This window comes from Embiotoca jacksoni, unplaced genomic scaffold, assembly GCF_022577435.1.
Source record: "Embiotoca jacksoni isolate LCO1_2020_lvr unplaced genomic scaffold, fEmbJac1.0.p SCAF_13, whole genome shotgun sequence".
NCBI lineage: Eukaryota > Metazoa > Chordata > Actinopteri > Embiotocidae > Embiotoca > Embiotoca jacksoni.
In genome coordinates this window covers 12,209,736-12,234,868 of record NW_027185263.1, presented here as the reverse complement: position 1 = coordinate 12,234,868, position 25,133 = coordinate 12,209,736, and the positions used below count along the sequence as shown (strand labels likewise).

Genomic DNA, 25,133 nt, shown 5'->3' with positions numbered 1-25,133 from the left:
AACAATAACGTCATCAAATGACTGTCATTGGAAAAAAACAAATATGTTGTTTTGGTGGGTGCATATTTTAAATATGCAAACACATTTGAATCCTGTACTGTGAAAAAAGCTTTACCATAACACTGATGTCACTTAAAGAGCTCATTAAAAACACTACATACTTTGATTTCCTATGTCAGAATCATGTTTGAGTGGAAGTTGCCCCGCTGGTACACAGCGAAATTAGTTTAAGAAAAGACTGCGCCCATTTGTCATTACCAATCTGTTTTCTAACTACCAGCATGCATAATGTGGACATTGTTGAACAGTCATCTTGGCCAGTCACTAACCTCTTCATATTGCACAAATGGGTAAAATGTTAAAAATCCCTGACCCTGACATAAGTTGGATGGAAACTACGACTTAACGGAGGCAGTTTATCACTTGATCAGCCAAACAACAAATCCAAAGATCACTGGCCATCACTAACTGATGAAGACTTTGACAGCAACTTTTAGTGTTTACAATCTTCAAATTCTACTGAAGCTTCACGTTCCTGTAAACGTCCACCTCACTGGCCGAAACATTTTGGTATATGTTGCTGTATACACAACAGACACCGGCCCAGAACAAAATGCCAGCACTGCTCCTTCAACAAAGACAATGCCGTCACTGTTGTCCTCCTGTCTGTTTTCACATCACGGAGACAAAAGTAAGCATTAGTTGGGGAGGAATAGAGATTCTCCTTCTTAAAGGCCACTTTGCCTTATTGCTCACCGTCTTCTGCATCCCTCCACTGTGTTGCATGACTCTGCACTTTGGACTCCCTGTGGCATCATTTTTGCCCAGCGGGCAAGTAGTGACTCCATCCATAAATAACTTCCCATAGTAAGCATTTCTCACAATAGCACCAAATGCGCAATGCAAGTTTTCATTTGGCGGGCCATTTACTGTCAAACACAGAGATATGGTCTGGTGATTACATTTCAGAGGAGATAGCAAAGGCTTTAAGCAATAGGTCAGGCCTCGGCACAGGCTGGTCGTCATTAAGTGCTGCAAACAATTTCACCTGGTTTCATGTCCTGCCCAGGTCATGCCTTTGTCCTTGGCCATTGTTTTCTTCCATTTCTAGCTGAGCTGAGATGTCCTTGACTGTAAACTCAGAACATCTTGTCCGTCACCCACTCTCAGCTTGCGAAATGAGTACCTGTGGTCACCCCCTCCTTCAAAAGAATGAGGAAACTACCTCCATCAATCTGTCCACTTTAATGACCTTCTCTTGAACATTCGCCACACAAACAAGATTATCATATTGTGCCAAAGGGTATAGAGAAAGACACTAATCACTGGGAGTCAGACTTTTTTCCTTATTTTTAGCTCTGCAGTAATTGTATGTATATATATTTTTCCCCAGCTAAAATACAATTCTATATTGCAAATGCAGATTGTTACGCTACAAATTTTTTTTTATTTTTTTTTATTGTAAATTCAGAATATTATTGGATTTAAACTGGACGTAAAATTTTCTATGAGTCAAAGTTTAAAGAGAATAAATGAAGGGTGAATGAAGTGTGATGTGTGTAATGCAAGTTAAAAGGTAAACCACATTATTATAGGGGTGTATATGTTTATAAACGCTTACAGTATTTACCCTACGTATTCATTTATCTATATATGAACATTTCGGTTTGATATTTAACTGCCCGTTTGATATATTTAGGTAATTCTTAATAAATGTATAACCAATAGAAGATCAGACATGCCGCATTCTTTGCTGCACTGGTGGCAACATTTGACACAAAAATAAATGCGGTTGAGAACGAGAACATGGCCACAAAACTGTGGTCTGGTGGGGCAAAATACACAACAATAACAATTGATACAAACCAACCTAATCTGGAAACGCCCTGAAGCTCAAGAATCCACAGTCATTGGCCTTGAACTGATTTTCTGTGTAAGATTACAGAGTAGACCCAGGGCGCTCATTACAGGGATGCCATGCCATTTATCACGTACAGTAGTGAAAAAAAAAAAAAAAAAAACTCAGATAGTCAAAAGCAGCTTGTAAGCTTTGTGGTTGGTGGTTACCATTTCTTACTCACACCAGTGGCTGGTTTGAGCTGAGACAACAACTGTGAATCAGGTGTGGGGTGACATGAGCAACGCGAAACCAAGAGGACCAACCATCTTAGAGATGTCGACGTTCGTAAGTAATGGTTCAGCAACAGTGGGAAAGCAATGCATGGTGTACACAGCACTTAAAGCTACGAGGCTAGAAATTAACTCTACAAGGGAATATGTGGAGTGACTCGAATCTTTCTCCTGCCCTTGGTAACTGCCTACACCTAACCAAGGACACAGTGACACGTTAATAAGTTTCCATTGTGGGCCAAAGGTGCTCCTACACAAGTTCTTTCTTCGCTGCTTTTTCAAATTCACCATTTTCATACTTTTAAAAGAATGTTCAAATATCTACAACAACAGAATTTGCTTCAAACAGTCTTGGGAAGGCAGAAATTAAGAAAAATCAATCATTAGATGTTAAAAAGTTATAAGGTGTTGCACTGTGTACACCTGCCATTGTTTGTCAAATTATTCAGTGCAATGTTGAAATTTTTAGTACGTGTTTAGGAAACTGAAAATGTGTGAACTGAGGTAACATTTGTGCAAACTGCCACATGCAGATGCACATGCTTTGTCGTTTTCCCCCCAGATAAAAGCGGAACTGCCTCTCCTTTGCTTATGACTTTGAAAATAGGGCTGTGGTAAAACCGCCTCCTTGCCACATGTGGCATGAGTTATTCTTACACTTTTAATAGTTTGAAGTTGCAAGTATAGAAACTTGCTTAACTTTAACAGGTTTGTTATTACAATGACTGTAAGAGAGAAACCTCTCGCAGTACTGGCCTTTCTGTCCCTTTCTGAAGGCAGTGAACATGCCTTTCAGTCACATCTCTTTGTGCCAGCTGCAGCTGATAATGGGGAAGATGGGGGAGGAGGGGACAGGCCAAGGCCAATCTCATGAGGCTGAGGACAGAAACAAGCACCTCTCAGCAACAACATCTGCACACCAAAGGGGCGTAAAATGTAAATAAGACAACAAATATCGTTAAGTCTCCAGAACTGCACTTTCCTGTTACCTTTCTGAGTAGGAACCTGTCAATATTAGCAAAACTGTACAAACAAAAAGCCATTTCGTGTGTGTGTGTGTGTGTGTGTGTGTGTGTGTGTGTGTGTGTGTGTGTGTGTGTGTGTGTGTGTGTGTGTGTACATATGGTGAACCCTCACCAAGGTAATGTGACTCCGAGTTACAGCTGGAGGCCACTAGAGTCAGAGCATTCACTAACAGTTTTAGAAATATTAAATTACCATTTTCAATTCATAGTGAGCTGCTAGACTTGAAATTTGACCAAAATGCAACATTGATCTCTTTCAGTATCAATTCAAATCCTTAAATAAAGTATGAGAACAAAAATGCCTCTGACAAAGTAAGATACGCACACCGAGAGTAAAAAAAAAACATTTTGCTTTGGACACTTCTGTTTTGAAATTTGACTTTATAAAAAAAAAAAAAAAAAAAAATAGAGGACCAACAGTACACAAGTTGACACTACAGTGTGAAATCAGTCGATTCAGTGCACAAAAAAAAAGAAGAAAAAAAAAGTCTAAGTTGCAGACTTTTGTTTGGACATCTTTTCACTTTATATTTGTTTTAAAGGCCTTGAGGGGAAAAAAAATAAAAAAAAATAAAAAAAAATTGTTGTGTCAAAGTACTGTGTATTTGAATAACGCCATGCTGCTAATGCCTGCTGAGTGACAGTCCAGCTAAAGTCCACAGCAGTCGACTCGTATCTTGGACAGTGACCCTTTGGACGGAGATCCTGTAGCCTAACACAACTCTAACATACCGCTGTATTTATCTATGGAGTGGGATGTCAAACCAAACTTACAATGTATTTATCTTGGCACCAAGGTCCATAACTGAAATATAAAGGCAATAAAACCTCTCTATTGTACTTTACACACAAGAGGCACCGTAAAGGCACAGTATATTATGCATAGTACACAGTGCACAATATGATTTGGGCAACAAGAAAATGCTTAAGTGTCAAAGTATGGCACAAAACAACAGCCCTCCTGCCATCTTTAAATAGAGACTGCTTCTTTGACACGAACCATGGGGACTGGTGTTTCATTAAAACCGTCTCCCCGTCCCATATTAATCTAATTGCTCTGTTTAATGTTTACCAGTTAAATATAACCTAACAGTCAGAAAATGCTAGATGTGTTGGGCACTTTCATGTTTGACAAGTCAAGGAAAAAAACTGCCTATTTCAAGCCACTGGAAATACTTTTTTTTAAATATTCTTGCTCAAGTTTCCCTGTTAAGATGTTTTAGCCTTCGCATGGAAATCAATACAGCAATATATATTGTAAAGCTGAGGTCAAAATTCTGTCCAAAAAGGGTGTAACTCTGGCACAAATAGCTTGTGAGGTGACAAATATTTCATACAAAATTCAAACTCAGTGCACATTTTCTATGCAAGATTATTTTGTAAATGCTTCTATTTGTGTGAAGTGGTGGCAAAATGTGAGTAGACATCTATGTTGTCATTCCAGCAGACATCATGATTTAAAACAAAGAGGGTTTGACACAAAGAATGGACAGTCAGGGTAGTCAAACTGGATATACAAGTGGGTGTTGCTAAAAATGTGTTTACGCATCTTGGTCTGTGCATATTTACAGCAACTTTTATCCAGAACATATCCATGTACAGAGATGATCAGCAAACTACATAAGAGGTATATCTATCTTACATACATCTGTTTCCTATTTCAATTTCCCTACTACAGATTTAGTCAGTCCAGTCTGAATTGGCCTGAAAATTTCACAATATTCTCGTTATAGGGAAGTTTGAATGAATCATGGTTGGTGGCTTATCGGTGACCCCGAACACTAGAGTGAGTTCCAGATCTTCTTGTCTGACAAGTGGAAAAATAAATGTAGGAATGTACCCTGAGCTTTTTGGTGCATAAAGCTGTTAATCTTATATATTTCTTTGGAAAAAAAAAAAGATTCCATCTTTTCTGTGGCTATTATCTCCAGTCAAGAGCACTGGTGCCGTCAGCATGCAGACATTTCTTTTTATTCAGACATCACCTCACGACTAATTCATCCTTTCAGCAGACTAGTCTGGTGGCACAGGAAATATTACGAAATACTGAATGTGAAATATTGTTGGTCCACTGTAAAAACGTCAAACTTGCAGGAAAAGTAGGCATGCCCCTCAAGTAGACTCAGAGACAGCTCTCTATTCCAGATGGCAAGCAGGTGTGTGTGTGTGTGTGTGTGTGTGTGTGTGTGTGTGTGTGTGTGTGTGTGTGTGTGTGTGTGTGTGTTCATTCACTATTGCATGTACACACTCAGCTTTTTCAAATACTTTACCGTGTGGCCTGTGACGACTAAGACTTCTAAACATCAAAGGAACAGGCCACGTGATAATACAAGAATTCAAGAAAATAATTTGTTTAAAGTTACACCACAAAGTTGAGTTTATTTTAATAATGTTCACTAATATTTAACAAAAGTGCTTACAGATGTTTGCTAGGAAGGTAATTGGGTTTGGGAAGTACCAGGAGTACTTTCAAATAAAACCACTAAGTGGTAAAGTTCAAGATTTTTTGCCAGTTACCACAGTATGTCACAACCATCCACTACTGTGATTTCTGTGCGCCGAACCTCACAGACCTCGCAGGCTTTAGGCAGATACAGAGCAGTGCATTGTAATAAGATAAGAAAGGACAGGTGGCCCAGTGATCAGGTGCCAGACTGCCTGCCTGCTTTAGATCTGAGCTGAAGCCTACTGCGTGTGTACAATTGCTATCCTCGTTCTCTCCATATACAGATCGGAAATAGTACAGAACAGAGAGAGGGATTTTATCAACTTCCCACAGGTAATCACTTATGCCAAAAAAATGCTGAACTATTTGGGGAATCATTTACAACCCAAACCACGTGCACATGGGACTATCCCTAGCCAAATAGTCCAATCCTACTTAATATTTCCCGTTTCAATAAATGCACAGACATGTGTTAATAGGTAACACTGCTTATCTTATCAATAATTTGTTCACATTAACAAATGTTTTCATAAGCCACACGCCAAACAACCTGAGACTCTTAACTGTGAAGCAAACAGGACAACTACTTTATATATTCAAATATGCTCACTCAACTAACATAAACAAACTGGTGGATTAATGTATGATGTAAAGTTATTTATTCGTAGAATTTCCCTTTTAAACAAATTGACAGATTTGTATAACTCTTACCTTGCAGCTGTTTAAATCTTCCCTCCAGGATGTTAGAGTATTGCACCTGATTAACAAATGCTGCTGGAGACAAGCAGGGCTCTCTGTCCCTGTGTTCCCACTCCATAGTCTTTTTTTCTCGATCTGCCTAAATATTCCTTTCAGAATTCTCCTACATAGCACAGCAGAAGCAACCTTTGCAACCAAAATCTTTTCGAGGCTTGTCCAGAAGTTATGTTTTGTATATCCAAAATGCCTTGGTTTATCCTCCTCTATTAGATTCCCTGGTGCGCCTCGGCAAGGCACAACACGAGCTTAAAAATGTTGCCGCCTGTTCTTGTCTTCATCTACTGTATGTCCCACCTTGTCCAATGAAAACACAGCAGAGTGGACGCTTTTTTCAAAGAATCATTTCAAACAAAACTGAAGAACAAAATGTTCTCTTGTTTCATTCATTTCACCACGCTTGTAGCCTCTGAGCAAAGTAAAAAAAAAAAAAACTAAAAAAACCCCTCTGGTTTCACTCCCTTGTGGTTCTGGTAAAGAAACCCTGGGTATTCCTTCCCTCCAAACTCTGAACAGGCATTTGCTGATGCAGAGCACAGCAGAGCAAGTTAACCAGCCATGGTTGGATAGCTGTGTAAACAAAGCCTGCTGTGCAGTCTGAAAAATGGTACCATTTGCATAAGGTGTGTTTGGGGGAGGAGCACAAAGGAAGAACATGGTGGAAGGGTAAAGGGAGGGAGGAGGTGCAGAGGTGGACTAAACCATTAAGAGTCCTTTGCTCACTGTAGCTCGAGGTGGATTATCCAACTCCACCTTAATTCCAGGGAGCTCCGGGGTGTGGCCTGCCAAGAAGGTGCATCACAAAAGTCCCCATCAATTTATGCGGTCTTATCCCCGTGTGGTTTGTTCTTCTTTCTATCACTGTCGAAGACAACATTTGATCTTCCCTGTTCTGTACATTGCGCTTGCCTCGATGTAAGGCGTTAGCACAGGAAGGAAGTTGTTGAGAAAGTCTCAGAAACACAACAAGCGTTTTCCTGCCTCAACAAGATTTCAAAATGTCAATTTGGGTGTCTGTTTAGCAGATGGTTAGGCAGTGGTTGGGGTGGAAGTGAGTCATTACCTGCCTAAAACAATTATAGAATTATACTGCGTGAACACATTTCATGTCTTACTAGATCGGGGACAAGTATGGAAATGATTATGTTACCTCTTGTTAAGGAGACAATGTATTTTCTTTTTTGTTATCATGGTATTTTCATTTGTCATATTAAAAGCCTGTTTGCAAACACTGTAGGAAACTGGGCTGGGATTTTGAAGTTTCAAAACAAGTATTTTCCTCTATCAATGAACAAAGTAACATTATTTCATAGCAACAGTAATTGCAGCTTTTTGTGCATATTTCAAAATCTAATGCAAGTTTATGTGTGCAGAACTTTTTTTTGTTGATATTCCTTAATGCAAATGTATTGATAAATACATTTTGAGAAGTGAATAACAGTGAATGGAAGATGTACTACTTCCTGCGGTCTTTAATTGAGCGCCCTGAAGAATCTAACTGTAGTGCAAAGCTACAGAGTTAATAAATGGCAGTGCAAGAATTACACAAGACTATAAACACAGTGAGCACTAAGGTCATAGCCTTTCTTATGAGCAGATAGCTTTTTGATCTGGCCTGGTCAGGGCGCAGTGGTGTAAAAGTCTCATTATTTTCTGATCTGTGTTTGTACTGATGAGCTGGCAGCATCTGGATGGGTCTCATTAGCGGACAAAATGCCCCGGGCCTTCTGTGACTAGGTATTTATGGAGGAGGGGGATTGGACTAATGAGATCCAACGAGGACACACTTCCTCTGAGGAACAGAAGCTATGTTATGGTCACGTGCAGTGAGAAAACTAGTAAACCACAGTAATGCCCATTTAGGAGCCCATTGGGCATATATCAGACATCACAATCTCATTTAACATCAGACGCAGATGTGACAGCAGGCAGATAGTACGTCTGGCACATGCGTCTTAACATATGTTAAAAACAGTTTCCTCCTGATAACCATCAATCATTTGGATATACTGATAAAGAAATGTACTGAACAAGATTAACAGGCTACTTTGTGGATGTTGTGTCGTAATAAAAAATTTAAAAAAAACTGAGTTATCTGTTAAAGTGAAATGTGGGAGAAACTCTTGCATTGAGCAAACCAGAATTAATAATAATTAATGATGGCGTGGTGTGGTGAATGAACCCAGACGAGAAAAAGGAAAAGACAGAAGCTGCTGGGGGAGTAAGCACTACCAGTGGGAAAAGGGGAGATCTATTGCCGAGCATACAAATTCTATCCATCTCAGAGCACAACCCCTTCAAAAGATGCAGAGGAGGACGGAAGGCTGGACCATACTCCCAAAACTGCCAGTAAATATCTGATCTGAAGGGGAATCCCTCTGGAGCTAATAGGCTTGATTTCTCATGAGAGCGACTAAAGTCTGAGTACCAATGTCTACAACTGTGGCCAAATGGGAGAGAGTGTATGATTTTTGATGACTTGTGCTTTTTAGTTCATCATATATCCATCAAATATAAAGCCATAGTCTCAATATATTCCATATTTAACTGGTTTGTCATGTAATTACATATGTATTGTGAAGAATAACAGTGTTCATTTGGATACATTTCAAAGTGCTTCAAATACTTTTTTTTTTTTTTAATTATTCTTTGCAACTGTGGAAATACAAGTAAATGAAAGTAAATACATGTAACTGTGAAGCAGGGCGTTGCTTAAAATAATGCAAATTTGCACAGCTTGCCTCGCTATCCACACAGTATAGAAGAGTAGATGCAAATTATAATGCTCTTGTGAAACAAGTGGCACCCACAGCTGTAAGGCCAGAAGTAAAAGGATTCCAACCCACTGGAAGATATGCCAGAAGTGTAAACTAGGAAATCCAACGATCATATTACATAAAGAAAAGTAGATTGAGAGACACTGTAAGTGAGAAGTGTAAGTGAGCAGGACCTTACAGAATGCAGAAGAACACGACATTTGGGGAGAAGTTGTAAAAGGTGGGCAGGAGCTGAGCCTCGGGGGGGCTGCTGTAGCACATGAAAGAATGTGCACATCAAGTCCACACTTGTTAAACTGAGATGGTATCACAAGCATTCACTCAGGGGTACACACACTAAAGCATGGCGCAACATAATATAATTATATGACAGCGAAACTCACTATATCTTTAAATACAGCACAATGTGTACACAATCCGAATACAGCTCACCTAAAGGGTGCTTTCTACTGAATGAGGACACGAGGTGGGCTCCATTTGTAAGTGAAATTAGGTTTATCTTTCAGAGATACTTTGACTACTTTAGTAGCGCGCGTGTGTGTGTGTGTGTGTGTGTGTGTGTGTGTGTGTGTGTGTGTGTGTGTGTGTGTGTGTGTGTGTGTGTGTGTGTGTCATGGTGTCTGCCTGGTGCTCCCCTCTGCTGGGTTCTTTAAGATACTGCAACTTGTTTTGACTATTAACAACAGAGTTGTTATCGATAGGATGTGAATATCGACCCGAACAGGATAGATTAATAAACAGACACAGACAGACATACACTGAATGTAATGAAACCGCAAATAAGGCCATCAGGATTTTTACCTGGGTCACCTTATTTGAAGCTTCCAACAAAGCCAGACAGGCGTGCATTTTCACAGTTCGGAAGGATGTCAAGACTCAAGGGTAGGCTCGTAAGTTTTGAAATAAAATTATCATCAAAGCAACATTAGCATTTTATTCAAAAGTACGGCTTCCTCCTTCATTTCAATAAAACCACATAACATGAGTTCTGCTGCAGAAAGCTCTGGCACAAAAACCCCTCTTATCCAGAAACAAATGAACCTGACTAAAGCTGCTCTTTGGTGAACTGACTATGCAGCTGGCTGTCTTTGACCTCCTTTTGGAGGTATTCCTGTCTTGCCCTATAAAGAGAGAATTGTGCCTTTTGGGACAGAAAAGAATCTAATCTGTTCCCAGTCTACAGAGCCCAATTAGATTTTTGCACATTACTGTTAGTGTGTGGTTTTGTCACAACTGTCATCTGTTTCTCAAACTCTTCTATTTAAAACTGTAACTTTAATAACATATTGGCCTAAATATAAAAAAATGTTAGTCCAAACTTATCTTTGAATGTCCCTTTTGCTTGCAGTTGAGAATGTATTTTTCAAGTCTTTTGACTGTATTATTTGATCATAACATAATTTACCACATTGTTCAATTTAATGGAGCAGGCACTGCAATTTTTCCATCAACTAAAGATTAGTTAACACTTGACAAGAAGACCGTTTTTCCCTTTTCACTTTAACTTTGGTGTAGAGACTCGTACGCATGCTATTATGTCTATTACCTAACTATTGGCACTATTGAGTTGCAATATTACAAATACCTTTCAGATAATCCACTCTAACACAACAAAATTACTGACTGCAGCCTCAAAAATGATCAGAGCTTAATCAACAAAAAACAAAAACAAAACATAGTATTCACAATGTAGTGTTTGTATTGGATTGTACCTTGTTGTACAGGTGTACCTAACAAACTGAACCGTTATAACTGCAGTGTTATAGTACTGTAAACTGGAAATAGAAGTATGAGGTACAATCACTCCTGTTATCAAATTGTGACAAATTCATGTTTGAAACAGAACCAAATATTTCTATATCGGTGCATAATAATATAATTTAAGCATGTAAAGAACTTTGATGCATCCTGAAGTGTGACATACCTGCGAGAGCTTTAATGCGAGAGCGTTCAAAGAGGCGTGCCGAACTGTTCTCATTATCCCAGTCAGTCTCTGCTGCCAGGTCCCAGCGATTGTTGATGTCATTATATTGCTGCTGGATTTCCAAGCTGTCAAAGTCCGTAGGCGATATTGTGCTCATGGTGTCCAGGCTGGAGGAAAACACATTCAACCTACAATTTAGACAAGAGAAACACAAAACCATCCACAGTCAGTGTTATACATAGCAGGGAGAAGACGTTGCATAATACCAGAAGCTTCACAAGACCAACACTTGAAATGTTTGTGAGCTAATGTTTTGAAGATTCAATTTTAGAAACTGAGCATCTATTTCTATTTCAATAGGAGCACATCACCTACACTCTCCACACAGCTGCCCAGCTACACTCTAGTTTTATATGTTCAAATGACAGCAAATGGTAGTCCAGTAATCTCGTTTTATCCTGAGTGTTGGATGGCAGAGAAAACTCCACACATTAATTAGAACTTGTGAGTGCGCTGGTAGAATATATGATACAAACAGCAAAACGTTAAGACCCTACTAGTGGTCAAAAACCCAGAGAACACATCACTCAGTCACTGTCCTTGCAACACTGCTAGCCATGCAACATCCCTCCTATCCTGCTGTTTGCACCACCTCAGCATCCAGATATAAAAAAACAAGGCTACCGAATATGGTAACAATCAATACTTCATACACAAGGAGGTCAGATTTCTCAGTGTCAGATTTTGAGCCAGAAGCAACGGCATTATTTCCTCGACTTCATTTAATGTTGCATGTGACAATTATTCAGATGAAATGGGTATAAATTCCTGTATGACTGCACAAGTAATGTTATATATCCAAGATAATATGGCTGTTCCAGACAGAAATACCGCAACTACCAAAAAAAAAAAATCTGTATATCCAATCATATCATATTATCATAACATAACATGGATGAATCCTCAATGTCACAAAGACAGTAGTACCAACCTAACAGTTCAACTGACAGTAGCAGGGATGAAAGTTTAGTATTTTGACATTAGGTACACCAAAAAAAGAAAAATCTGAATAGAGGATATGATATATGAACATCAGCCATGTGCTATCGGTAACAATGTGCTTTTTGTTAGCAATTTCACTTCATTGTCAAAAACAAAGGACAACACTAAGTGCATATAACCAGACAGGTCTTGTCTTTAGTATTATGCACGGACAGACAATGGGGACCAACATTAAGATTACCCCCCACCCACCACACACACACACACACCACCACCACCACCACCACCACCACCAGAGAGACCCATTAACTAACTGAGGCCATTTGCCTAAGAGCATTGAACAGATTAATAGACAGGGTTGAGTAGTCAGTTTGCTAATACCTGTTAGTTTATCTTCTGTTGTCTCTAGTAGCTGTGGCGGACGTTTTCAGGGAGACAGAATATGGAGGTGATGGATGAGAGAAAGGACAAAAGGTAGAAAAGTGGTCGGTTGCTCAAAAAGGTATTTTGAGAACTGCTAACCCTCCCCTTTGGATCAATGTTCAATTCATTTATTTGATGATACAAACTGCAGTTCTAACTTTTTGGTAAACTAAACTTTGTTCTTAATGCCAGACAGAAAAGTTGACTTTAGCCTCTGTTAGATTAGATTGTGCTGCAGAGAGCAGATGGAAGGGAGAGAGCAAACAAGGCGGCACTCTGTGGGAGATTAAGTGGGCCAGCTGATCAACACATAACATAATGAGGCTATGCATTCATTCCCTGTTCTTTTCTCTAAGTGTGACTGAAAAGCAGGATAATAGTCGATGGCAGAGATTTATCTGTTTGGATGTTAAGCTGTCATTAATGTGTCCGCTGGTACCATTCTTGGACTTGTTCTGCCATATCGGGTCAATGTACCCTCTAAATCAAACCTGGAAATCAATAAGAGCTGCCAGAACCAACGCCTATTGGTATTGTGCACTTCTTGCGTACAGCAGGATTGGGCCCATATTTATTCCTCCATCATTAAGTGGAAAAACGAGACAGACAATGGCATCCTTGAGTAGTATCGATAAAGAGAGACTGAGGTGGGCTACATTTTATAAAATGAAATCTCCAACATTATTTTACAGCACTTTGTACAGCACTGTCTTCAAACTGCAAGGAGAGAGTTCACGCACAGAAATGATCTGTGGCTGAAGAGCATGGGGCGACTCACTGTGTGAAACAGTCAATTATGTTATTTGTTTAGTATTTTCTGGACAATCTTTTTTTTGGCAATGTTGTATTTATGGGATAGTTTGCAGTATGGATAAAGACAGAAAACAAGCAAGAAAGAGGGTGATAAGATGCAATATTGTAGCAATTATGTGGTGGATGCATTGAGGTTTGTTTTGAAATAAGTTGTTATCAACCAAAGAGGCTTTGATTTTGTTAGAGTCATGGTCATAGTTAATTCTGTTATGCAGGACAACAGCTACTTTAATATTGATATGCCATGTAAAATATACTTAAAAAATTATATTTTTCACATACAAATAAATTTACTACTTATGCTACAATACATCTAATAACTGAAACATAACATTTCGTAAAATACATTTTGAACCCGCAGACCATGCTTGGATGCTAAATATCCACCATCCCATCCCTAAAGTAAACGTTACAATTTTTAGGGTCAAACAAATCACAGACATTCTGTCTATATTGAAAAAAAAAAAAAAAAAACATGGCAAATCCTATTAGTAGTAGATTAAGAAGTGGCTGGGAATAGAAACTAAATGCAGGGATTAGAGAAGAAGGCAGAACAACGCCTTCACGTCGCCCCCCGACCTGACACCTCGCCACTCACTCCACATCTTGGCTAGTGCCTTCAACCCTATGAGTATAATATTTATTCTTGAATGTTGAGTAATTAAAAATGCTATTACACAGTCAGTCCCCAACCATCGATTGACAACTTAACACACTCTTAAGTTAATGCCCTCTTCATCACCGTAGCAAATTATAGGGATCATTAATAAAAGAATAAATGAAAAGTGAAGGCAGACCTACACTAAGCGACTGCTTGTAGTGTGGTGTTTCTGACAAAGAGTTAAGTGGTTAGATTTCTACGCAGCTTAAAAAACCAAAACGTCACACAGCATGGAAGCAAAAGCGACAAAGAGGACACGCTATCCAGGACAGGCCTGGCAGTGATGACCATGGCAATCTGTTTGAGGCGGTGAACTAGGGTGGGGGATGGAGGATGGGGGGAGGGGAAGAGTAGGAGGGGGGGGGGGGGTGTCACACAAGTCTCACAATAGCAAGGGAGGAGAAATCCTCCCCTTGTTGTAGGAAGGAAGAGGCTCGGCTCAGTGTCTGCACTAATCGCTCCTCACTGGATCAGACAAACAATCCCCTGACCTACTATGATACAAACTACTGTACTCATCCTTCCACACAACACGGTGTGGCATAAAAACCCCACATGCAAGCCGAGCTGACCTATTACACCCCACCACCACCAGCCCTCCTCTCGCATACACACACTATGCTTCTAACAGCCACACGTACAAATCCACCCACTGAGCATGTAACCATGTAGAGTATCAGTATTCAGCACACAAAATGGGTCGGTTCAACACCTACACTCAAGCCAGTGTGAGTGATGTGCAAGCGCCTCCCCCCTGCACAGACAGAGAAAAAACACACACACAAAAAAAAAAAAAATCAGTGACAGAAAAGAAGCCCCTCTGCTACAAAGCTAAAAGACGTAGAGGATCTGTTCGAGCACAATCTTTTCCATAAACAATGCTTCTGCAGACATCAGATGATAGCCCCCCCAAAGCTACCACAATGCAACTTCAAACAGCACAGCTGAAAAAAAAAAAAAGACACAGACAGGCAGCCAGACAGATGTGGCACAAAAAAGGGGGCATAAAAGAGGTTCTATGAAAGAAAATCCCCTCGAGGCCTAATCCACCAATAGATAACAAAGGACACGCATTAATGTAATGATAGATTTTTTTTTAATCTGTCACTTATCCTTCATATATCAATATGCCATTAAAAAAAATTACTCCCTGAACACTTCCTAGTGTAATCAAGACAAAAAGAAAGAAATAATACCAAAGAACCTATAATATAAGCCACTTATAACTGCAATAACTGGACAACACCGTAGGGCTGTGAACAGAATGAAAACATGGATAACGAGGTGTGGCCGACATGAAAAGTAACCTTTGCGAATATGCTAAACTACGCTTTCTCAACTTAAAATAGGAAAGCGGGACAAGTACGGCAAGTGTGACTGTTCAGAAATATAGTGCTTCTGAAAAGGGGAAGAATCAAAGTGGGGCACAGAGGACTGCCTCGAGGCTAAACCCCAGCTTCTGACTGGGCAGACACGCATCAGGCTATCGCTCACAAACAGAATGACACTGGTAAAGGAAGCAGGGCAGAGCCAGCGGCATGATAGGCAGCGCCACCACCTCTTTCTTTTTCATTCTCAGCGCTCCTCCCCTCCCAGTGCTGCTTCCCTTTGCTCAGCTGCTCTGTTTGTCACTGCAACCGTTAATCAAGGAGAGAGGAAAAGAGAAATATAGCCCACAATCACTCACCCGCAAAGAATCAGGGCCTGTGCACATTAGCCAGCCACACTGCCACCATGCACCAGGGGAATAGAATAGGACACACACACAACCACACAACCACACAACCACACACACAACCACTCCCTCTGATGCCAAACAAAGGAGCTATAAGCCTTGCCATACAACTCCGACTCAAAGCCACAGTATAATTCTGGTATTCAATAACACAATTATTAAATGTTAAATGTGTTTCAGAAATCGGCATCAGTGAAACATCTTTCATACGTCAATATGCCTTCGAAACATTTCTGAAATTAAAGAAACAACTGTGTGTGGCTGTTTTATGAGCGCAAAGCAGCCACGAGCCTCCGTTCAAGCTGAGGTGGCATCTCTGTATCGGCCCCAAATCAACCTGCCTGTGATGCCCAGATGATCCAGCAGGGTGGGGAGGCAGATCCCAAAATGCTGCACACAAAGCCTGCCCCGCCGAACTGGCCCCACACAATGGAGGAGTCAGCAGAGAGTTGAGGCCAGCCGTTCAAGCCTTTCCTGTTTGCAGAGATGAGGCGGCCAGAGGCACATATGCATCAGGGGCCCCTCCGCAGGCTGCTGATCCGGGCCTGAATGCCACGCTGAATAGGACAGCAGAGGTCCTTTGTTGACCTGTAGCATCACATTCATCAAACACTCAAGCGGCCAGCGAGCCCGCCACACATCCACGTAGACATGTTACTTTGCTTTTCAGCACCAGCACTGAATACAGCACAATGGTATATAATACATATTTAATGTTTAAAGGGATGTTTTCTTTTCTTATTTTTTATTTCTATTTTATCCAACTTTTTTTCAAAATTATTCTTTTTAAATCAGATGACTGATTTCAGGTACACAGGAGTTAATGTAGATGCATTATGACAAGAAATCTTATGACAATCTAATTATACCATATTTGAATATAATCAATAGACAACATTTCCAGATGATATACTCTTTTTCCTTCGTTGAAGTACTATTACTATTATTATAACCTTTATCTTATCCATGGACAAAGAAGAAGCACCTGCTTTGTAAACGACGTCCATTTTTCATCTCATATCCAAATGAGCACTGTATTATTTGAATGAATATTTTATGAATTTCTAAAGTATGTTCTAAATTATCTTAAATAGTGTCACAGTCACACTTTCAATCGTTTTCAAAGTCTCATTTTTGAAGCAGTGCATCACAGGTCAGTTGGTGACACAAGCTGCACTTGCTTATCTAAATAACAAGTTCAATAGCTGAACTCACAGAATATTACTTCAAGAACCAAATCTGGTATAATCCCACTGGTACAACCAACATACATCTCGGAAGTAAAAAGAGATATTGTGCCTTTTTAAAGCGGCCCAATGGCAATTCAGGCCCATCCATGGCATGGCCTATTAATATTGGTACGAATAATAGGAAAAAGTTATAGTGATTTTGGCTCCTGTCCTGCTACAATAGCTGAATGAGTCCGAAGCGTAACCTGTACTTCTAAATTAATTTGGCTGGAAGACAGTCGCAGCATTAATCTGCCAAAAATCCAAATGAAAAACATTAGTGAATGAATTATTCATGCAAATCAGACTCACCCACTGTGGAATGGTTCTTTCCATCTTAAAACACACAAGACCAAGCGCAGAGATACGCACTGTCAGCATGCCTGTAAGGCTGCTCCTGTGCGTGTGTGTGTGTGTGTGTGTGTGTGTGTGTGTGTGTGTGTGTGTGTGTGTGTGTGTGTGTGTGTGTGTGTGTGCGCGTGCGTGTGCGTTATTGGACTCATCAGATATGTATCAGTGAAAAGGCTTTACTGCTTCATAGACAATGAAAAAAAACTGACGTACAAAACGATCCAATTACGACATGAATATGGACCTACATAACCTAAATATAATATCAAAGAACCCCAGAAAGGCAGTGACTCATAAATTGAACACAAACAATAAATGGTATACATACAATGTAGAGGTTTACAAACACTGCTTTCTTTATGAGTATCTGAGTACTATAATACTGCCCACGTCAGTATTTCTCAACATGACTCTATGACTTGAACTGGCAGTGAGATATTGTGCTTTTGGATTTCTAAAGGAGGTGTGCAACATTTTGTGCCCCATGAAACACAGCTGGAAGAAAACAGCTCGGACTTTCCATCTCTGATGAAAAGTCTGCCCACGCAAGAGGCGCTGAACAAAGTCCTTCCAATGACCTAATCTTTAAAAGGGGTATTTATGTATTAGGAGCACACCATATACAGTTTTAATAGTACATAATGTGTCATAAATACAAAATAAAGGCCTTTTTCGAAGGTTGTGCAGCTCTGTCCTGCTCTCGTAGAGCTTGTTGTCATTTTAACTCTCTACATTTTTGGGATATTATTCAAAAAATAGAGGATATTAGTGGACAGCCCTCTTTCAAAAATCCTCAGCATTTAACTGTGTTTGTGATTCCAACTTTGAGCGTTACACAGTGCGCTACAGTTATCATATTCTCTTGTAATTTTGAAGCCTGCAGTCGAAGTTTAGAGTTAATGTGGTCCAACTCGTACCAGACATGGCTGGTATTTCCAATACTTTCAAAGGGACATTAGAAATGTTTTTTTTATGTAGGAAGAATATTGGCATCAAATCAACAGTAATATAATTTATTGCTGTCAGTATAGAAAAAGAGGACTGAGGTCAGTGAAGACCATTTCAACACTCATGCTTTAAAAGTATATGCTATTCACTGCATGCCATCTATTGTTGAGCTCTGAAAAGTAAATGCTATTAAAGCAAAAAAAAAAACCTTTCAATCAAAAGCACTCACTGGTTACGGTTTAATTATAGATGCGAGATAATTCCCCATTCATATTAATGATATCTAAAAACAAAATGCATATTTTATGCAGATGACACAATTGCTCAGGATAGTTCTCTGGTTGACTTTTCTTTAGTTGGTTTAAACATAAAAAAATATATATATACATCTTGAAAGCTACAGCTTAAGGGGGATCATTTTGATGATCTACATATGGCCACACTGTCTTTGAAAGATGCTGTAAAATGCTAATCATGCTGTTGACCTACTTTGTGAAAATCTGAAAATAAACTGGTCTGTTCGAGTGAGTGAAAACCTCAACTGTATCTCCAGAATGTCAACTTTTCAAGAATAAAGATAAACAGCATTCGTCTGATTTGACTTTGAAAATATGTCATCACCCTCACAGGTTCTTTAGTTCCCTCAAACCTTTGTGCCCATATTTTGCCCATCAAGCAGATTAAAAAACAAAAAAAAAAAAAAAAAACATTTTGACTTCAGGTCCATTATCAATGTCACTTTTCGGTCTTCACTACAAAGTGTAGACATGGCAACAGTTTTGCTCTCAGGGTATTTTACATTCATCAAAACTGGACATAAGAGATTGGATAAATGAAGGCAAGAGAGGACATAATGACTACCCATACTAAACTGTCCATTGTAGTTTGCGGTGTTGTTCTACATGGGCCTAAAAAAAAAAAATAAAAAAAAATGTTAAATAAAGAGTTGCACATTAAACAGTTGCTACACACAACATAAGCTGGGTTAGAGACATGGTTCACTGCAGCAAAATGAAAGTGTGAATGGCACGAATGGAAAAAAAAAAAGCTTGTTCGAGAGGGATTTTCAGAATCAGCACGATGGGGGGCCACATTCACAGTCCCATCCTATTGTTGGACGCTGCTCATCTAGCCAGCCACCCAGACAGCTAACAGACATTTCTCATCCATCTATCATCACAACAAGCTGTCCTCTCACTCAAAAGACTCCACAGTTATTTTAGCCTGTGGCCATGAACACAATAACAAAGTATGATCTCACTGGGATCCTTTGAGGTGAGAATTAACAATCAACATGCACACTATATATATATATATATATATATATATATATATATATATATAGAATAAAGAAAGGATGTTGGTTCATTTAATGAAGTCTGTTTCAGTTTGTTCTTACAGGGAACATTGCAGTGCTAACTGAAACACAAACCAAATGTTTTGAATAACAACAGATCATTTTCATCACGGCAAAACTCCAAGTCCATCCTGAAGATAAATGCTCACTTTAAAAAGCTGCAATGAATCAACTTTTTTTTTTTTTTTTAAACACACTTTTTAAGCTCATACAAAAATAATCTTTCAACTAATATGCGTTTTCTCTCTTGCCAGCAATTACCAAGAAGAACAACCAGACTCAGTTCCACGGACGCTGCAATGAGATGCTGATATATGTGATGTTTCCACAGACATTCTCTGCAAGTATAGGAAATACAGGCATTTCATATATTTATATTTTTTCTCTCACAGGCAGATTCAGTTTTGTAAGTGTGGCAGTTTGTCCATAACAATCTGAAAGTAGGACTAATGATGGCTGATGTTGTTTGCACAGGAAGGCTGGGCAAAGCATTAAGGAGACAGAAGATCTGCACACTGGCCAATAAATTATTCCAAGTCCACTGAGTGTTTTGATGCACAATTACACAGTGTTATTTTCCTTGCAACTTCCCCATTTGGCATTTTGTCAAATCACGGCAGGTCTGTGAGAATAGATGTCATCTACAGCCCCAAAGGGATGTTGTTAATTATTAAATATACTGTCTGTGGCCAGCTCCAACCTTATCCTTAACGCTGCCTGCCGGCAATGCCCCATAACCCATCAACAAGGTGAATATCAACAAAGGGAAAGTCACCATGTTGCCCTCTAGTGGTACAATACTACTTTACATACATTTTATACCAACAAAGAAAATGACTAACCTATTCATTCGATTATTATCAAAGAAACCAATTCTATCTGTAGGAAGGTAATATTGGATCTACTCCACAATGAACGTGACATGCAGGGTGGTTAATATTGAATGTTTAGATCAGTACCTCCGCAATATTTTGCATATGACTATTTAGACATTGTGGCACTGTGGAAATTGGGTCACTTTTCAGCTTCACAGGAGATTTTAAAGATTTTAACTGCAGAACAGTACAAAACAGCTCAACGTAACATCTGCTTTCAGGTATGTGGCAGCCCACAGACTGTAGTTTACTTCTTAAATGTTATTAGGATTGTCAAAGTGTAAGATTTGCAGCCCATTTTATGGTACTAAATCATGATGCTGTCTTTCATAAAAGATTTCATGGAAGTAGTTAAGTTCAACTTTATATTGGATGTGGAGGTGCTGAAAGATGCAAGACGATGGAAGGTGCAATGACATACACTCCAAAAGAAGTTTATAACCTGTTTGTCTTCTTTGGTCATTTCCTAAATTGAAATACAATTTCAAAGAGTATATACCTTAATAGCATATGCATGTGTTTACTTAGACAGAGACCTCAAAGCTGCTTAAGTCATTTTATTAGGATTACGCTAGGTTGCTCCATTATTTAACTGAGATTCAGACCAAAGCCATCAAGTCAAACTAAACCAAAATCTGTACAGCTGTTGCTTGTTTTGGGGACCAGGGGCATTGAGTAAATCAAATTGCAGACTCCCTACAAGAGGCTATGAAACATGTATAAAGTGTATCTGAGGCTGTATATAACTGAGCAGTCATGTCCACACAGAAATACCCTTCCCGACTAGACAAAAGATAATAAATTGATGAGAATATCCAGTGGGAAGTTTGCAATAAGTAAAATAACAATGATATAAACAAAAAAGAAGTTCTGGCCAAACCATACATAGGAAAGTAAAATGATCCAAGTGGTAAATAAGAGTCATGAAGAATAAAAAGAAACAAATAATGGAAAGCAATAAATTTAGGCAAACATGAAATAATTATAAACTAACTTCTTAACCTAAATAATATACATTATTGCCGATTTTGTTGTCTATTTAGACATGAATCTATATTTCTAGATCTATTTAACTGATATCATTTTGTCAAATTTAGTCTTCAAAATAAACCAGTTTCCAGGTGACGAAGAAGAAGAGGTGGGGGGGGGGGACAAGGAGGCAATTTAAATACAACAGAATGAACTCATGGCTTTCTATCTAACCCCACAGTTGACTTGTAAATCAGTCACTAAATATAAAATGAGCCAACAAGACAGCAGTGAGTGGTGTAAGACCCACTGACACAGGGTCGTATAACCCTTCCGTCATTTAGACACCAATGGGTTTGGTTTCACAAAAAAAGCATCTCTTGCCAAAGTGTCAATCAAAAATGCACAAAACAGCAGTTCAGTGCCATCAATGCCCTCCTTAACGAGGGTACAGCTTTGTCTTGCAGAATCTCATCCTTTTCTCTGATTTTTTTCCTTTCATATTTCAGAAAATCAACAAAAAAAAAATAGTCATCACTCCTTGAATATACTGTATCTGGCTGTAACCACCACCCTACCCTCTCCATCATGGGTGTCACCCACCAATCTATGCTTGACAAAATACAAAAACGTAAAAATTCCCCATCAAGACTGGCGATTTAAAAGTAATTATACGCGTGTCCATGTGTTTCTCTTGTTCCACAATTTTTCCAATGGGCTGATGTTTCCGTGGCCATAAAAACACGGTTCTGCACGTGGTAGCCTGTAAATGTCAAGCTCTGTGCTGTCTGCTAGATTTGGAGGTGCTGTCTAATGCTTGGCGAGCATTTAGCAAACTTACACATTTCAAAACAACGCGTTCACTGGCTTTAGAATTAAAAATGATATTTTTCTAGTAAAAGGCACCTTTTAAAACACACTTCTACCTGATTCATCCCTGCTATGAGTCACAGTCTAGGCCAGGCACGCAGTGTAAATCTCTTGACCTATCATAACATAACCACACAGCCCACAATGTCGAAAAAAAAAAACAAAAAAAAAAACCTGCAGCTTTACAAGATGCCATCACTGTAACATATCTTGCTAAGATTAGAAGAAAAACAAATTATAATCAGGGGCACGCAACAAGGCTTGGTTGGTTTACAAGCAGATGCTGAAAAGATCCACAGACTGGCTGTATTGAACACGCAGATAAAAATGTGGCTGCGTTTGACATCGATTCAAACAAAGGCAAGAAGAGACAGGACATATAGAGACGTGGTTCCCAATAACTGAGGCGTTGCAGTGAGACACTTCTCAACCAGACAGCTTAACATTTCAGAGATGCACGGTGGGTGGGTGTGTTGGGTTTGTCTCTTTTAAGAGTTACAGAAAATGCGGTACATTAATGTGATCTATTGGCTCGGAGAGAGCTGGTAGCAGTGGCGAGCTAACAGCAGTCACCTGAATATCAAGCCTCCTCTCTCATTAGCCTTGTTATTACTGGGCAGCCTGCTGCTGCTGCTGCTGGTGGACAATAAATGGACAAAAAAAAAAAAAAAAAAGACAAAAAAAAAAAGACAAAAAAATCACGCTTACCCCTTATTTTGTCTTCTGGTAAAGAACCTGTCGATATTGTTTCTATCGCGTCACTAAACGTGATATTTCACCAGACATGAAAAAAAATAGCTCCCTTCGCTACCGTCGCGTGCTGCTACGCTAATTCGATTTTTTTTTTTTTTTTTTTTTTTTTTTTTTACGGTTTAAAAAATAAAATCCAGGTGACTGATAACGTTTCTCCGTTAAATCCGCATCCTCGGAGACAAAAAAAAAAAGAAGAAGAAAAAAAAAAAAAGAAGATCTTTTCCCTCCGCGCTGCTACCGGTGCAGCGCGTTACGAAACCGAACCAGGCTCTCTTTATCTGGCTTTCACACAAAACCGTCAAGCGGGGAGGGAGAAGAAGGGAGAAAAAAAAAATGTATACACACACAACAAGCGACGAGAGGACCCCCGTTTAGAGGCAGGTACGAGACGGATATCCGCAGCGGCTTCTTCTTCTTCTCCCCCCCCCCGCCTCCTCCGCGCGGCCGAGCATCCGAAGGACCGTCCGTAGCTACTACACCGACTCCCGCTCCCCCCGTGCTCCCGTTCAACAGGGAGAAGAAAGAAAGAGTGGACGTGGTTGTGGTAGTTAGGGGGTGTGCGTGGGGGTGGGGGCGTGCGTGGGGGGGGGGAAGAGGGGGGTGTGTGTGCGTGCGTGTAGGTGTGTTTCCGTCCCTTCACAGTCACGTCGGAAACACACGTGTCTCGAAACGCACATTTTCAATGTTCTCCACAATCACTGCGAGAACAACAGTGAGGGGAAGACCGTGTGCTCGAGTCTGGTGCTGTCCCTGGTGCTAAAACGGAACATTCACATGTGGCCTTGCTGCCTGTTACTGATCTTAATGGGGGAAATCCTGCCAGCAAATTTTTTTTTTATTTTTTTTTTTTATCGTGGATTTAAACATGTCACATGGTCCTCAACGCTTCCAATTCTCCAATTATATCTTAATTTGTGAGGATTTCTTAAAAAGGGAATCCGTATAAGATGCTGGATTCACCTCATCAGTGTTACTAAAAACAGAAAGCCCCCTGGTAGTTCATACACACACTCTCTTATATCCATACATCATTCTGCCCATTCAGTTCCCTCGCTGGCGTAGTTTCTCTTCTTTCTTTTGCAGATGTCCCGTCATGGAGCTGCGTGTCTCTGCCCTGCTCTGGTCGTCTCCGCCAACAGTTCTCTTGTATCTCTATGCTGTCCTTTTCTCTCTCTGCTCTCCTCTCACCCCAACCGGTAGAGGCAGATGGCCTCCCACCTCTGAGCCTGGTTCTGTCGGAGGTTTCTTCCCTCTGTTGGAGGTTTTTCTCCCTTAAAGAGGAGGGTTTTTTTTCCCTCTTAGCTTATGTGGGAATTGTTGAATTGTTGGATTTCTCTGTATAATATTGTAAAGTTTTGCTGTAAGGACTTTAATGTGTTAAGTGCCATGAAATAACCTGTGTTGTGATTTGGCGCTATATAAATAAAATAAAATTGAATTGAATTGAATTGCAGGATTAAATAGTGATGTATTGAAGGAAATCCACTATGTATTGAGTCAAACATGATTTTTTAGAAACAAAAACCTTTTCCCAACACGACAATTTTGATTTTTTTTTTTTTCCTTTCGATTTTCCTCCCTTCATCTGAGGAACTGCAGTTGCTCTAAATTATTCCTGAGACACCGTGGGGCACCTGGCCAGAGTGTCACATAGAGCAAGTCATCAAGATCTGGGTTATTCATAAAGCCCTGGAAGATGCCAGAGAGCCTCAAGACCAGGATAAGTGTTTTCCCCTGTGCAACTCTCTTTTGCACCGTATAGTAATGTGAGCAGTGATTTGATGGTTGAATTAGAAAACATATGGAGTGACTCATTCATGTTGGTGCTAAGACACGGTCTGAGAAGGGCACCCAAACTCTCTCTGACACCTAAATTAGTTCTGAACCTCTGTGTTCTCGTCTGCTCCCGTCTCTACAGGGTGTGTGTCTGTGAGCTTGGGTGTAGCTGAACCAATAAAGTGGTCGTGGTGAGGACTTTATGGGATGATGGGTCTCTTATGGAGGGCTGAGCCGTTTGGAAAATAACATGCTGCTCATTGTAAATAGTTAGTGGTAATGAAAAAGCTCTGCTGTGTTGTTAGTGTTGTTC

The 25,133-nt window shown here is 39.8% G+C and overlaps 1 protein-coding gene across 4 annotated transcripts in view; it reads right to left on the bottom strand.

Annotated features, from left to right (window-relative positions):
• Window positions 1-23,490, bottom strand: part of sptbn2 (spectrin, beta, non-erythrocytic 2) — a 50,941-nt gene extending 27,451 nt beyond the window's left edge. For 2 of the 4 annotated variants that reach the window (XM_069146571.1, XM_069146574.1), the window contains exons 1-2: window positions 23,000-23,490; window positions 11,059-11,246 (exon numbers count right to left, since the gene is read on the bottom strand). In XM_069146571.1, the coding sequence (XP_069002672.1) occupies window positions 11,059-11,215 (157 nt within the window). In that variant the 5' untranslated portion in view covers window positions 11,216-11,246; window positions 23,000-23,490. The remainder of the gene's footprint in view (window positions 1-11,058; window positions 11,247-22,999) is intronic. The other 2 variants (XM_069146572.1, XM_069146573.1) reach the window with 2 other exon arrangements.
• Between the last annotated feature and the right edge of the window lie 1,643 nt (window positions 23,491-25,133).